Source organism: Octodon degus, unplaced genomic scaffold (genome assembly GCF_000260255.1).
Source record: "Octodon degus isolate 3935 unplaced genomic scaffold, OctDeg1.0 scaffold00021, whole genome shotgun sequence".
NCBI classification, from domain to species: domain Eukaryota; kingdom Metazoa; phylum Chordata; class Mammalia; order Rodentia; family Octodontidae; genus Octodon; species Octodon degus.
In genome coordinates, this window is record NW_004524597.1 from 681,201 (window position 1) to 695,493 (window position 14,293).

Genomic DNA, 14,293 nt, shown 5'->3' on the forward strand with positions numbered 1-14,293 from the left:
CCAAATTTTCTGATCAAGGAGATTATGAGGCCACAGAGCAACGTGATTGATGACATAGACTGTGCCTAAGGAGCGTCACCTGGACAGAAAACATTCTCTCAGGCTTTCACAGAGAGCAAATTGGTCAAGCAATGGCCATGACTCATCCACACGGCTGACACTGACAAAGGATCTGCAAACTGCGGTACAGGGTTACAGGATAAATCCTGAGAGTACTTGACTGGCCTTATCAAATACAAAAGTTACATTTCATTTTATACAGGTCTTGCTTTATCTTGGTCTTAACCATCCAGCAGAAAAGTATAAAAGTGAGATATATAAAGTAAAGCCATATTAATATGCTGAGCTGTGAAAGGCTCAAGTCAACAACTTCTGTGGATAACTCACTACTATTGTGGACTACTGGGCTGTGTTGGATTGTTTTGCTGAAATCAAACACCTATAGTATTTAGATGCCAATGGAATACCTATTTCTGACAGGACCAAACACAAAAAGGGGATACAAAGGAAGGACCATTTTGTATTTATATATGCAGAATAGTTAGGCTAGACATACAGCTACTTTCACTTAATTCAATGAGAAGAAAGATTTGTACTAATAGTGTTTGGACAGGATATTCTGTCTGCATCTTGTACTATGGATAACCACTAAGAAGATAACAATGTACAATGTATTAATTATTCAGACTGTCCTATTAATCAGTTTTGAAACTGTTTCATTGATATTTGTTTCTCAATAAAACAAAAAAAATAAATAAAAGTCTCTGTCCATTGAGTATGAGGTTATTTCTGATGAATTCCTTCTATTCATCTACAGAATGATCCCTCCACTTCACAGAGAGAAAAAAAGTTCAGAGAAGTAAACTAATTTACCTAACATCACACAGCTGGGACATAAACTCAGATTTTTCTGAATACATGGTCTCAATTCTATTCTGTTTATTAAGTGGTAGATTTTCAAGAACTCAATTCTCTCTTCTTTCTTCCTTAAGCTTTTATTCTGAAAAATTTCAAACTTCCCAAAAAGTTTTAAAAAGAAATACACATCTGCCCTTCGTCTTGTTCATCAATTGTTAAATTTAGCATCACTTACTTCCTCTCTCAACACACCTATATATTCACACTTTTATTTCCCAAGTCATTCCACAGCAATAGGAAAGAGACACCATTCCTTAATACTTTTGCCCACACTTGCTAAGTGCAAGGACAAGGACATACCCCTACATAAAGACATTATCACACTCAAGAAATCTAATATTGACCTCAATTATATTACCTAATTACAAATCCATATGCAAATTTCCAGAAAAATGGTTTAAAGCTATCTTCTAATGTCTGCAATTCAAGATCTAATTCAGGTTGAAAATGACATGGACAGAAAACATTAGTTTAAATAACCTAAGAATTAGTTTAAATAACCTAAGAATACTTTTCCTGCCCCTTCCAATACCTCTTTTTTGGGGAGTCTTCTATAACATTTTCATTTTTTAATAATTACTTCCACATTCTGTAAATTCTTTTGTTTTTAAATAATCAGACTCGGTGAGCACACTAGGCAAGCATTCTACATCAAGCTACACTTCAGCCTGAAATCTACATTTTTGTAAGCTCAGGCCGGCTATTGTCTCGAATTTTACACATTCTATATTTGTTTTCCATTATCTGTGCTATTTGTGCTAGTTTTATCATTTTCACCAGGATGAGGCATATGACAATGACTGCGTTATCAGCAAAATAAGAAAACAGAGAATTTTCCAGAACTGACAGACAGGACCAGGAAACTCACTGGCTTTGAAAGACAAACTGATGAATGCATGTTTTCACAGACTTACAATCAAACCCCATAACCTGCTTGAGGAGCTTTATATTTTTGCTGGAAATGAATCTCTAGGCTATCAGTTGAAGACAGCCAGGGATTTCTACTTGCCAAAAGCTTTTATCTGCAAAGGTGCTGGGGTGAAGCAGAAGAAGCGAGGAAATGGTGAGACATGGAGGAATGGTGCACCGTCTTTCATGACATTCCCTTTCACATTCATGTTCATCAGCACAGTGATCACAGCTGGATTTTAAACATGGACTGAGGATTTAGAGCATGATGTCACATGCAAACCTTCCTGGGTAAAGAAGCTGCCCTGTGGGGAGCTGGTTCTGGGGACCAAATGGACTCTGGGGGAAAGGAGGGCAGAGCACAGTCTGAGCAAGCCTCTGAGTGGGAACATGCCTGGCATGTCCAAAGAAGAGTGAGGAGGCCAAGAGGGAGGTGGTACCAGAGGACCCTTCGCCTCAGGGGCCACTCAAAGCTCTCTGCTTTTTATTCAGAGTGGGACAGGAGGCCACTTGAAATATATTCAAAAAAAAAAAAAAAAAAAGGATAAGATCTGACTTCTGGTTTTTTTTTTTTTTTTTTTTTTTTTTTTTTTTTTTCTAGCAGAGGTTTGTTTCTTTTGTTTTTGGTGCCGAGGATCGAACCCAGGGCTTCCAGCTTGCTAGGCAAGCATTCTACTGCTGAGCCAAGTCCCCAGCCCCCCTGACTTCTGTTTTAAAAGAATGACATTGCGTATTCTGTTGAGAATGAACTATAGGACACAAGGTGGAAACATGTGAATGAGTAAGAAGCCACTTCAATAATCCTGGTGAAACACAACGGTAGCTCCTCAGGGTGGGGCAGCCCTGATGACATTTGGGAGGAAGAGTTCAGGAGGAATACTGGTAGTTGGAAGTCAAGATAATAGAAAGGGGCAAGTCAGGGATGAGTTCAAGGATTTTTACCACTGGGATGATGGTGCTGTGACCAGCTGAGATGGAAAGGTGGGGAGGCCAGTTCTGAGGAAGACTAAGTTCTGCCACATTCATGGCAAGCATGATATACCACAGGATGCACCTGCAGACACAGGCCTGGAGTTCTGGGAGGCTCATGGCTAGAGCAGTGGAGAAGGGTGTCTCCCATGAGAAGGTGTGCCTGTCAGAATATAGGCTGCACGCCGCCACATTTCATGTTCTGTTTCTATGATAAAGTATTTTGATTTTAAAATGCTGGCAACTAACAAAATAGTTGCTTGCTAACAATCGATAGGCTACCTATTTCTGTGGGCCTATCTGCCTGAAGACCAGCAGTTTGCAACCTCCATCTTACTGTCCTGACTTAATCCTGCAAAGGTGGGCACTGTTGCTCAGGTTACCCACAAAGGAATGAGAAGCAGCGAAGTGGATTCAGTTTGTCTCAGGCAGCATAGCCAGGAGGAAGCAGAACTCTAAACGCCCTGACATTTTTTAGGATCCAAGTCCCTTTATTAACCCCAGCCATTTCTCTTTGCTTTCTCTTTTTTTTCCGCTTCTCTTAAACACACAGATCCTAGGCTAGAAACAGCTGGAAGGAGGGCAGAAAGAAGGCCCACAACAACTCACCTTGCCAAGAGGTGACCTGAACTGAAGTACTATTATTGTTAGTTTCAAGGCATAGTGGTTTGGGTCCTAGAGAAGGTGGATCTAACAGAATGGGCCTCTGCTCAATAAAGAGCCCTTGTGTCCAGGCCACAGAGCAGAACAGAGTGGCACACAAGGACTCTGGGTTGTGGACAGGCTCCTGCAGGATGGCTGTGCAGACCTGGCCTCTAGCTGTGCCCCCTACTGTGGTGCTAAGGGTAACTTACAGGTCAGCTTTCACAGAGGCCAGATGGTCTGTGGAGAGAAAAGTCAGCATACCATCCTCCTAAAAACTATATTATACTTAGGCTATCACCACAGGGCCTGCAGAGTCTCCTCCCAGCTTCATTTCTCTGTTCTTTTTCTTGCCCCTCCCCTGCCTGCCTTGGAGCCGCACTGCCACAGCTCAACCTGCCCACTGGCCTCAGAGCCTTCGCTCCTATCAGCCTCTTCCTGGCACCCATTCTGATGTCTAGCCCTCAGAGTTTTCAATACTCCCTCAGAATCTTCCCCAGTCCCCAGCTGGGTCAACCCTGTAACCTGCTTTCTAGGTGCCTGGCACAGTGCCATCTGATTTTGACATCTGTGATACTGTGATTAGCATTTGCCTTCTTTTAAGACTGTGAGCTTGAAAAGGCACTGGCTTTTGCTTTTGTAATCAGTCTGCATGCACAGCATGTGGGTGCAGTTGCCACTATTATTTCTTAGAAAGCCTGTCTCTCATTCTGAGATGATGCCTACCTACTCAGCTGGCATTAGCAATGCTCTTTTCATTTATAAATATTTTAAAAATTATTTTTAAATAAAAATTCACTGTTAAAGTCTCACTGTTGGCCTCAAAGTCCTGAGCCCAAGTGATCCTCCTGCCTCTGCCTCCCAAGTAGTTGGAACTATAAGTACTGCCACTGCACCTGACCATAAATTGATTCACTTCTCTGAATGAGTCCCCTCTCATGAATGGCCTATTACTTGGTTAAGAACAAGTTGACTATCCTATCCCCAGAATGTTGCTTTGTTTAGGACAGTAGAGTCCTAAGTTCTGGGGATCACTATGACAGGTATTCTTAGGCCCCAGCCCCTGGGAAGGCGTCCATGCCTGGGTGAGCCATCAGCCCTGGAACACAAGGGTGGGCTATTCCTAGACATTTCTCTGGAGGCTTTGACCTTCTCTTACAGAGAACATGATGTAGGTGCTGATGATCTGCTGCAAGGTTTTCTGAGGAACATCCACCCGGGTCATAGCCAGCAAAAGTGGAAATGTCCAGTAACTGTAGCTCATTAAGCAAGAAGTGCCAATCAATGGCAAGTATGCTGCTACTAAAGCCCATAGTTGTGAGACCCATGATCTGATGTGGAAAGACCCTTCTGAGGCATAGCATGAGGTTTCCTGCCTGCCCTGCCAGCCTGCTGAAGACCCTCACAGCACCTCTCACACAGGTGCCCATCTAACTTTATTATCTCAGCTGGAAACCAGGTCCTCCTCTAGGCACAGGCCTCCTGATGAGAGAGTAGGTCAACATCCTGCCACCCCTACCATGTGACTACCCCCAACCTCCAAGCTGTGGGCTCAAACGATAGCCCTAGCTTCCCTAGTCAGTCCCCACAGTCTCCCTGCTCTCTGTACTCTCTGGCACTGACCCTCAGGTGCTGCCACAACTTCCTAAATGGCCTCTATGCAGTTATGCCCAGCACAGTCTGCATACTAGATACCTATTGTTCTTTAACTCCTCCCCATAACTCCCTGTAACACAGGAATGAAAACACCAGAAGGCATACTCATTTCAGCAGCACTGCAGGTGGGAGCCACAACAGGACTGGGAAGCCAGTCCAGACACATGAGGCCCATACTTATGACCACTAAGCCTCATAGCCCCCAAGCCTGCAGCACAGTGCGGAGGCCTTTTGACCCTTGAAGGGTCTGCAGCACCACTTCTCGAAGTACATGAGGTGTGATTGAAAACCAGGGTGAATGTTTAAAGTTAAAAATAAACTTACTGTGGTAAAAGATACATTGTCTGTAATTCCTCTCAAAATACTCCCTCTTGCTTTGAAGACACTTATGCCATTGTTCTTGTACTTTGGGAACCAGTTCTGGAAGTCCTCTTTCTGAGTGTCATTGGTTGCACTGTCGTGGCTGACTCACTGTCCTAAAATGACCTGAAATGTTTATCTCTCATGGTCATTTTGACTTTTGGGAAGAAACAGAAGTTGCATGATCTGATGAATAAGGCAGATGAGCACACGATCATTCCCAGGGGGACCCTTCTGTTGGGTGGCACTCAGCAGCAGCCTTCACTGTAATTCCAACCACTCTTTATAAAGATATTCCCAAAAAAGGACTATTTCAAAAAGTGAATGGTGGGGCTTCTCAGTCTTCTTTTTCTGGGAAACACCAAATGGCAGATGATGCCAGAGGCCCTGGGGACCCAGGGGAGGCTGCAGCGGCTTCCACGGAGGCTTCAGCAGTAGCCTTTGAGGTCGTGGGCAGGGCAGAGGCCAGGGCCAGAGCCGAGGCCATGAGGCTTGCAGCAGTAAGGCCAAGGACAAAGAGTGGATTCCTGTCACTAAGCTGGGCTGGCTGGTCAAAGACATGAAGATCAAGTCCCTGGAGGAAATTTATCTTTTTTCCTTACCCACTGAGTGTCTGAGATCATTGGCTTTTTCCTGGGCACATGCCTATTTGTCACTGGGGACTGTAATGGTCATGTTGGCCTGGGTGTAAAGTGTTCCAAGGAAGTAGTCACTGCCATTCGTGGGGCCTTCATCCTGGCCAAGCTCTCCATTGTCCCTGTGTGGAGAGGCTACTGGGAAAACAAGATTGGCAAGCCCCAGACTGTTCCTTGCAAGGTGATGGGTCACTGTGGCTCTGTGTTGGTGCATCTGATTCCTGCCCCCAGAGGCACTGGCATCATCTCAGCCCCTGTGTCCAAGAAGCTGCTGCTGATAGCTGGTATTGATGACTGCTACACCTCTGCTAGGGGCTACACTGCTACTTTGGGCAACTTTGCTAAGGCCACCTTTGATGTCATCTCTAAGACCTACAGCTATCTGACCCCTGACCTCTGGAAAGAGACTGTGTTCACCAAGTCTCCCTATCAGGAATTCACCAACCATCTTGTGAAAACCCACACCAGAGTCTCTGTCCAGGGGACTCAAGCTCCATCAGTAGCTACAACATAAAGGGTTTTTACACAAGAAAAATAAAATGAATTAAGTCTGTCAAAAAAAAAAAAAGTGAATAGCAAGAACAATGCGGTGAGTTGAAAGTGAAGAGGAATATTCTGAAGGGCATTAACAGCAATGTGTCATTTACTGTAGTAAATTTTGAAGGACTTCAAACATCCGCTGTATGTTTTGATCATTCCTTGCGCATTCAGGACAGGTATCCCTGTAGGAAAGTCTACAGTTGAGACTTTACCAAATCAGCCTCTTTGAAGGTCCTGAAACATACCAAATTCTTTCCCACCTTGACCATCCTTACTTCTGCATTTTCCCATAGAGACTTCTGGTTTTCTGGGCACAGCACATCTTAGAAGGGCCTTTCTCACCAGCCCATGAGGCTGAAAGTCCTAGTAGCTCTCAGCAGGAACCCTGTTCATTACCTTCACAGAGCCACTTCAATCACTCTGCAGTTGTGCGCTTACTTACCTGTTAGTAGTCCCTCCCACTGTCATCCTACCCCCCAGCCTGGACGAGAGGTCCAAATCTGGCTTTTCCTCATGGCCACACCTCAGCTCCTAGTGCTGTTCCTGGCATGCAGTGGGTGCTTAATGAATAGGTGAATGAATGAATGGATTATCATTAAATGGGTTTCAGGAATGGATTTTCAAAATCAGAATACAAGATTCAATGTGCACAACACAAGCTATGGCTACAAAATGCTGTTGGAAGGAAACCAGAAATTCAATAGGCCCAGTTGCTTGGCATCTCTAGTCTTTGAATGATGGGTGAATTTCTCTAGGACTATAACAGTCCATGTTATTGAGGGACAAGCAGAGATCTTTTAGAAGGCTCAATGCCAATCCCAGGCAGGAATCCCAGTTTCTCCTCAAAGCCTACATGTCCTTGGAGCACTCTTGGTTAGCAGGCACAGCCTGGAAAGAAGGAGTCCCATGACCACAGTGTGGTCTAGCTCCTGCCTCCAGCCAAAGCAGCCAGAGCTGTCTTTTCTAGCTCTAGAACAGTGCCATCATATAAATGATGAACTGGTTTAAACAGTTCAAAATGTACTCACACCTCAGAACACTGTTCGGGTAGAAACACTACCCCTTGGAGCTCAGGGGGGATGCCCTTAGCACTCAGCAGGTGCAACAGGAACCATAGCCAGCTTTCACTGAGCACATGCCATGCGCTGTGCATGGTGCTCTGTGCTCGACACGTATGATCTTATTTCATCTTCCCCTTGGCTCTTCCTGGAAGGTCTTTTGGAGCCACAAAAAGGCAAAGCCACTAAGCCTCATAAGCATGAAAACTCCTGACAAAGGTCACAAAGTTTATTCCTTCCACTCACACCAGAAGTAGCCAAATCACAGGTCAATATGGCCAGGTTGACAGCATACAAGGAGATCAGAGCCTCCTGTACCAGAGACTGTCCCTGTCCCCCACCTCCAGATTTATAAATGGTGGCAAGCAAGTCAATTAAGAAGCATAGTGCAAAGTCCTTATCAGTTAGAATAGTACTTATAGATGTAATAATATGATGTCTTTCATTTACTTTAATACACTTAACTCAGTAGGTGGTGTGTTATTTATTTATTTGTTAATTGCAGAACCAGAGATTGAACTAAGCTCTTGCACTTGCCAGGCAAGCGCTTATTCTACTGAGCTATCTCCCTGGCCTGGTGGTGTGTTTTAAAAAGGGATAGTGGGCAGATGAAATACAACTTAGCAAAACAATACTAACTATTTAAAATAACACTAGGTATAGGGAAAATCATGATGCTATTCTCTCTAAAAATCCCATCCCTCTCATCTAATCTCCTTCCTTTTGTCCCCCTTTCCTTCCTTCTCCCTCTGCCTGCTTCCTTCAGCAGATATGCAGCCCACATGTGTGTCAGCTTGTGACCTCTGCCCTATGTAACTGTCCTCTAATAGTGACAAGCAAAACAGCCTTAAGCACAGCTGTTATGCTTCTTTCCTGAGTGGTGATCACATCTCTGATGCTCCTGCGTAGAACAACATTTTGTGCCAGTGCCTGCCTGCCACAGGAGCCCAGAGATCTGCTGCTGGCCAGAGAATACTTGAGGTACTTCACAGGATTCTTTTTTTTTTTTTGCGGAACCGGGGATTGAACTCAGGCCCTTGCGCTTGCCAGGGAACCGCTTATTCCACTGAGCCATCTCCCCGACCCCCTCTTTCCCCCCCACAGGATTCTTTATATATGGTTTCTTATCAAAATGTGAGGTCAGTCAAACACTTTGTGTCACTTCTTCCTGCTGTGTAGAGCCTGCTCTTCTTTAAGCTTATCAGGGAGACAAGAGAGTTGACCAATCCCAAGTTACATTCCCCAAGTCAGTTTCCTCCAATTTGTCAAGTAGACAGAAACATGCCCAGCTTCCAGTCATTCGCCTATGATTTGTATACACAGAAGGCTTTTTGTGCAATGTAAATTACTGATTTTTATCCTTCTAATGGTAGGTGAGAAGCTCTACCATTTACAGTCAATGAAAAAAAATTTTTTTTAAAAAAGAAGCCAACCAATACCACATGCATCTTATTCTAGTACCATGTGCTTTTCAAATCCATAATTCCCAGTAATTTCAAAATGCCACCCTCTTTAGCAAAAGACATAATTTGCAATCAGACTGGGTAAAGACAGATAGCCATTACTTTCTTAATGGCCAACTCACCAAAAAGGCTCGGTTAAGTGATCTCAACTAGCAATCTAATCAATTAAAATTGATAACTGAAACACTTTTAACCTTTATTTCAGCAGGCCATCCTTGGGGGGTGGGATGTGAATTCCCAGCATAAAGTTTAATTTCATTTCATGAATGTAAACATTCTTGTTGCCCTGCTGGGGTAGTCTCTTTAAAGGATGCTATTTCCCTTTCTCTCTTTGGATCAAATCAGAGAGAGACTAGTTTATGATTCTCTCCAGCCAACTCGATCAATTTAAGCCCTTATAGAAATTCCTGAGGCCATGTCTCAAGTGTAAGAGGGCCACAGGGGATGGACAGAGAGCATACTGGGGTCATAGCTTCTTTGTTCTTCCTAGAAAGGGAAACATAAATGAGCACAAGTACCAGGAAGACTGAAAGAAACTGGACAAGGAAGTCTAGGCAGAGTTCGCACACACTGAAAACTATTTGTGTTAGGAACCAGGCTGTGTTCCTTACTAGCATCATCCCACTTAATAGACAAGCCATGCAGACCATAGGCTGCTGTGTGCAGCTACCTGGGAAGCACTGTATTTGGTCACATATAATTCACAATGCCTCAGAACAAGCTGGTCACAGAAAAAAGACCCCCCCATTTCACAAATGAAATGGTGCTGGGAGGTCTTAGTTATTTGCTCGAGATAATACAGAGCAGGGCAAGAAAGGCTGGAAAGTCTACACTCTATGGTCCATATATCTTGATTATACAGCTGAACAGTACTGCAAAAACTCACTGAAATACACAGGAAAGGTTGGTGAATTTTACTGTATATAAATGATATTCAACAGAGTTGATTTAAAACAACAATACTTCAGAGAGTGGCCATCTGCTGTTCTGCCTGCCTGGTCTCCATTTCTCTGAGATTATCCTTTGAGGGAGGACCCCTTCCTTGCTCAATCTCAATTGGTAAGGTTCAGAAAAACTGATCTTACTGCTCATCTCCAGAGCTGGCCATGTGACCCTAGGTGAGCCAGCCAGTGCCTCCTATTCCTCTGACCATTGCTGGGTTCATGGCTGTCCTACAATCCAAGCCAGGCCAAGGAGGGCTCTCCTCCAGACCTCTCCACAACTTACATAGAAAGAGCAGCTCTCTTATATCAGGGCTGCTTAGCTGATCTGGAAAATACTAGGGCTGTGTGTGGCCATATTCCTACTGTGATACAAGCCCTCCTGAGAATGAAACTGAACCTAAGAAAAATCAGCTGAGAAATGAGAAGGGCAATTTCCTGATGATACTGTTTGGGTCTCCAGATCCAGTCATGCCTGAAGACAGACCATTCCTAGACTTTCCAGTGACATCAGCCAGTTCCCCTTTTTCTCCATATGCCTGTCTAACTTGGGTTTCTGTCTCTTAGAACTAAAGACTTCTAATTTATCACAGTGCTTTTAAGAAACAGAAAACCACGCATTTCTTCAGTGTGCAATAGCTATGACAAATGCAAGAAAGAGGAAGTTGTAAAATTATGAGAAGAGTTCTGGGGACGTGACCAGGCTTTATAGGTATCATCTCCTTTTTTTGTTGCAGTGCTGGGGATTGAGCCCTGGGCTTTGTGCATTCGAGGCAAGCACTCCACCAGTGACCTTGACCCTACCTGACTTACTATCTCCTTTTTTTTTTTTTCTTTATGTATTTGGTACAGGGTCTCCCTGTGTAGCTCTGACTCTTAGTGATCCTGTTTTCAGCCTCTCCAGTGCTGGGATTATAGGCATGTGCCACCATGCCCAAACTCAGTCTCCAGCTTGTTGTGCCCCGGGGGCAGGTTTGGCTGGCATGCGGGACTGAGGACCCAATGCTGGTCCCTGTGCATACCCTGAGCTATGCATCCCACTTAATAGACAAGCCACGCAGACCATAGGCTGCTGTGTGCAGCTGCCTGGGAAGCACTGTGTTTGGTCACATGTAATTCACAATGCCTCAGAACAAGCTGGTCACAGAAGAAAGACTACCCCATTTCACAGATGAGGAAATGGTGCTGGGAGGTCTTAGTCATTTGCTCGAGAGAATACAGAGTAGGGCAAGGGAGGCTGGAAAGCCTACACTCTATGGTCCCTATATCTTGATTATACAGCTGAACAGTACTGCCAAAACTCACTGAAATACACATGCTATCTCACTGGCCCTCTCTATCTCCTTTAATACTCACCTCATATTGCAGATAAGAACCCTGAGGCACTGCCAGGTGAAATAAGCAGGCCAAGGTTATAGGAGAAGCACATCTTCTACAGGTTAGAGGAGATTTCAGCTTATCTCAGCACTTATAATTTGCAATCTTTTTGCAAGATTTCTTTCATTATAGAAAAATCCTTTTATAGCTGGAATTACACAGAAAACCTTTAATAAATAATACTATCAAAGCAGTGCTGCTGTGGCCATGTGGAGAGCATGGGCCTTGGAGCTGGGCTTGTTCCTACGTAGCTTCTGATCATTCTGCATGTACGCTCCCAACAAAGCCCCAGCCCCAGGGGCAGAATCCACAGGCTGGCTTCAAGGTGTCCATGCCTAGGGCTCTTTCCTTTAGAACTCTCACAGGATGTGCATGCTGTGCACAGTCATAGGCCAACGGCAATACGAGATGCAGCTCATGTGCCCACACCCCCACTGAAGTGTCCTGTGTCCCCTGGCTTCCTGGTGTTGACTCAGGGTGGCCAACTTACTCAGGTCCAGGACGTCATCGGTTTTGATCAGGTCCTCCTCCCGAGTCAGAGGCAGCTGGGTCTCAGGCTCCCCTTGCAGCTGCAGTGACAGGGAACGCAGCATGAAGAACACACGGATGGCCTGGGCAACAATGAAGAGAGTAGAGAGAAGTGAAATGGCAGCAGTGCTTCAGTGAGGTGTCTGTCTTGACACCACACAATGACTTGATTAAAAAGAACAAAAGGAAGGTAACAAAACATAGCCCAACCTATTAGCACAGCAGTTCTAGTGCTTTCACAGCAAGGCTCAGGTTCACAGGGCAGCAAACTGCTCTCATTATCCACAGGGTCAGGTTGGAGTCATTTTACCTCACCTGTCCCCCACAGGATCTGTACCCTGTGGTGTGATCCTTACCACATTCCCTGCACAGAAATAAGCCCCACTTCACAGAGAGGCAATGCAGATCAAGGGAAGGAAAGTGACTTGCCCAAGGCCTGCTTCTAGGGAGGGCTAGAACCAGGCTCTTCCAACTGAACCAGAGGGGCTAGTGAAAACCAAGTGTTTCACTGGAGAGACAAGGAGACGAGATGCCTGTTGGCTTCAGAGCTGGTGAAAAGAGCCAAGTAAACCTTATCCTTGCCCCTCCCTGGAAAATCCCTCCACCTCTCAGTCCTCAGCCTTATGACTGGGAGAGCACAGTGATAGCGAGAGGACAGGTACTGGGCAAATGTGGAAGATATCCCCTGAATGTCCCTTAGGCTCTTCTAGCCAGCTCTCTGTGGAAGAGGCAGCTCCACCAGTACAAGGATTCCTGACCCATGAAGAGATGTGTCAGAATCCAGTGTGGCCATCAGGCATTTCCAGAGAGCAGGAAATATGCAAGAGTTCCCAGAAGCCAATCAATCAGTCAAGGTTGCGTAGGAAGCAACCTTTAGCCACAGAAAGAGGCTTGCCACAACCAGAGTCAGCAGAGGGACAGTCCACATCTGAGAACACTCCTGGCCTCTCTCTCATGCACAATGGAGAGGCGTGATTAGGGGACATGGCTCCAGAGTCACAGACAGGTCTAGCTGAATCTCTAGCTCTATTGTGTTGGACAAGGCCCCAGCTTCTCTGAATTTCATTTTCCACATTTGAGAAATGCGCATAACAATTCCTAATGCAGGGCTAGGTAGTTCTGAAATAATGCTGGAGGGGAAGCAGTCCACATGGGGCTCCATAAAAGGGCCTCAGTCCAGGTTCTCAATAGGTACCACACTGAGCAGAGGAGGCCACAGGGACAAAGCACTGGTAAGCAACATAAATTTCCAGTGTACCTCTAGGCCTTCTTTTTCGTGTGAAGAGAAGCTTCACACAGCAAGATGCTGCCTCATCTATGAAGGACAAATCTCTGCCTGCAAACAACTGGCAGAGATGATCCAGGTAAGGATGTTGATGAGCTACTTGCCTTGGCCTCAACCTGCTGGGAGACTTGGACCAGTTTCCTGATGAGAAAAGAAAGCATTTCTACTGCCAAGGCCTGTGTGAAGTAAGTAGCATTCTCTGTAACTTACAAAGTACTAGAGAACAGTAAACTTCCATTGTGATGGTGGAGGCATTAGTAACTGTCCTGAATGTTCTAACACTTTTTAAAAGTGTAGTCTTCATAAAGACATTTTTCAATCACCAGAAGAAAAAGATAATTTCATTAAACAGATCAAAGGGTTTCTATCTAGTAAGCACCTATTAGGAAGCTTTACTGCAACTTTAAGACTTCAAGTAGGAAGACAGGGAACTGAGAGGACTGAATGACCTTGGTTCACGCAGTTGCAAAGGACTGAGACTCAGCAATGTCAGGCACTTGTGTCACTAGCATAGAATACCAGGAAATGACAATCCCCATGCCACCTCATGGCAGAAAGCCCAAGATGTGGGTGGTCACTGGAAATATCTGGTGGTTTGAGATCTCAAATTAGGAGTCATGATGTTAGGTGTTGAGAAATAGGAAAAGAAAAAGGCCCATTTTGAGCAGGTGAGAGTCAAGATGACGCTTTGTTTCCTTGTCAAATCCCATTCCGCTCAGGTTCTGAAGGCAAAACCCAAGCAGGATCCCAGGTAGGGGATGAGAAACTAGAACTGAGTGTTGCTTCTTTAGCCAATCACCAGAAAAACGGAGGCTTTCCAGTGAATATAAATAGGAGTTCAGAATTGGCTCCTAATGTAGGCTTTTTGCTCTAACACCTGCTTTTGCTCAGCAAAAGACAAATGGAAGATATTTCCAGGAATACAAACAGGTATAAAAGTGAATTAATTTAAAAGAAAATAAGCCAGGTGTTGCAGCTTATTCCTATAATCCCAGCATTTGGGAGGCTGAGG

At 44.8% G+C, this 14,293-nt stretch overlaps 1 protein-coding gene across 9 annotated transcripts in view; it reads right to left on the reverse strand.

Annotated features, from left to right (window-relative positions):
• Positions 1-14,293, reverse strand: part of Clec16a (C-type lectin domain containing 16A) — a 235,044-nt gene that overhangs the window by 109,387 nt on the left and 111,364 nt on the right. For all 9 annotated transcript variants that reach the window (XM_023711467.1, XM_023711470.1, XM_023711465.1 and 6 more), the window contains one exon: positions 11,959-12,079. In XM_023711467.1, coding sequence (XP_023567235.1) covers positions 11,959-12,079 — 121 coding nt within the window. The remainder of the gene's footprint in view (positions 1-11,958; positions 12,080-14,293) is intronic.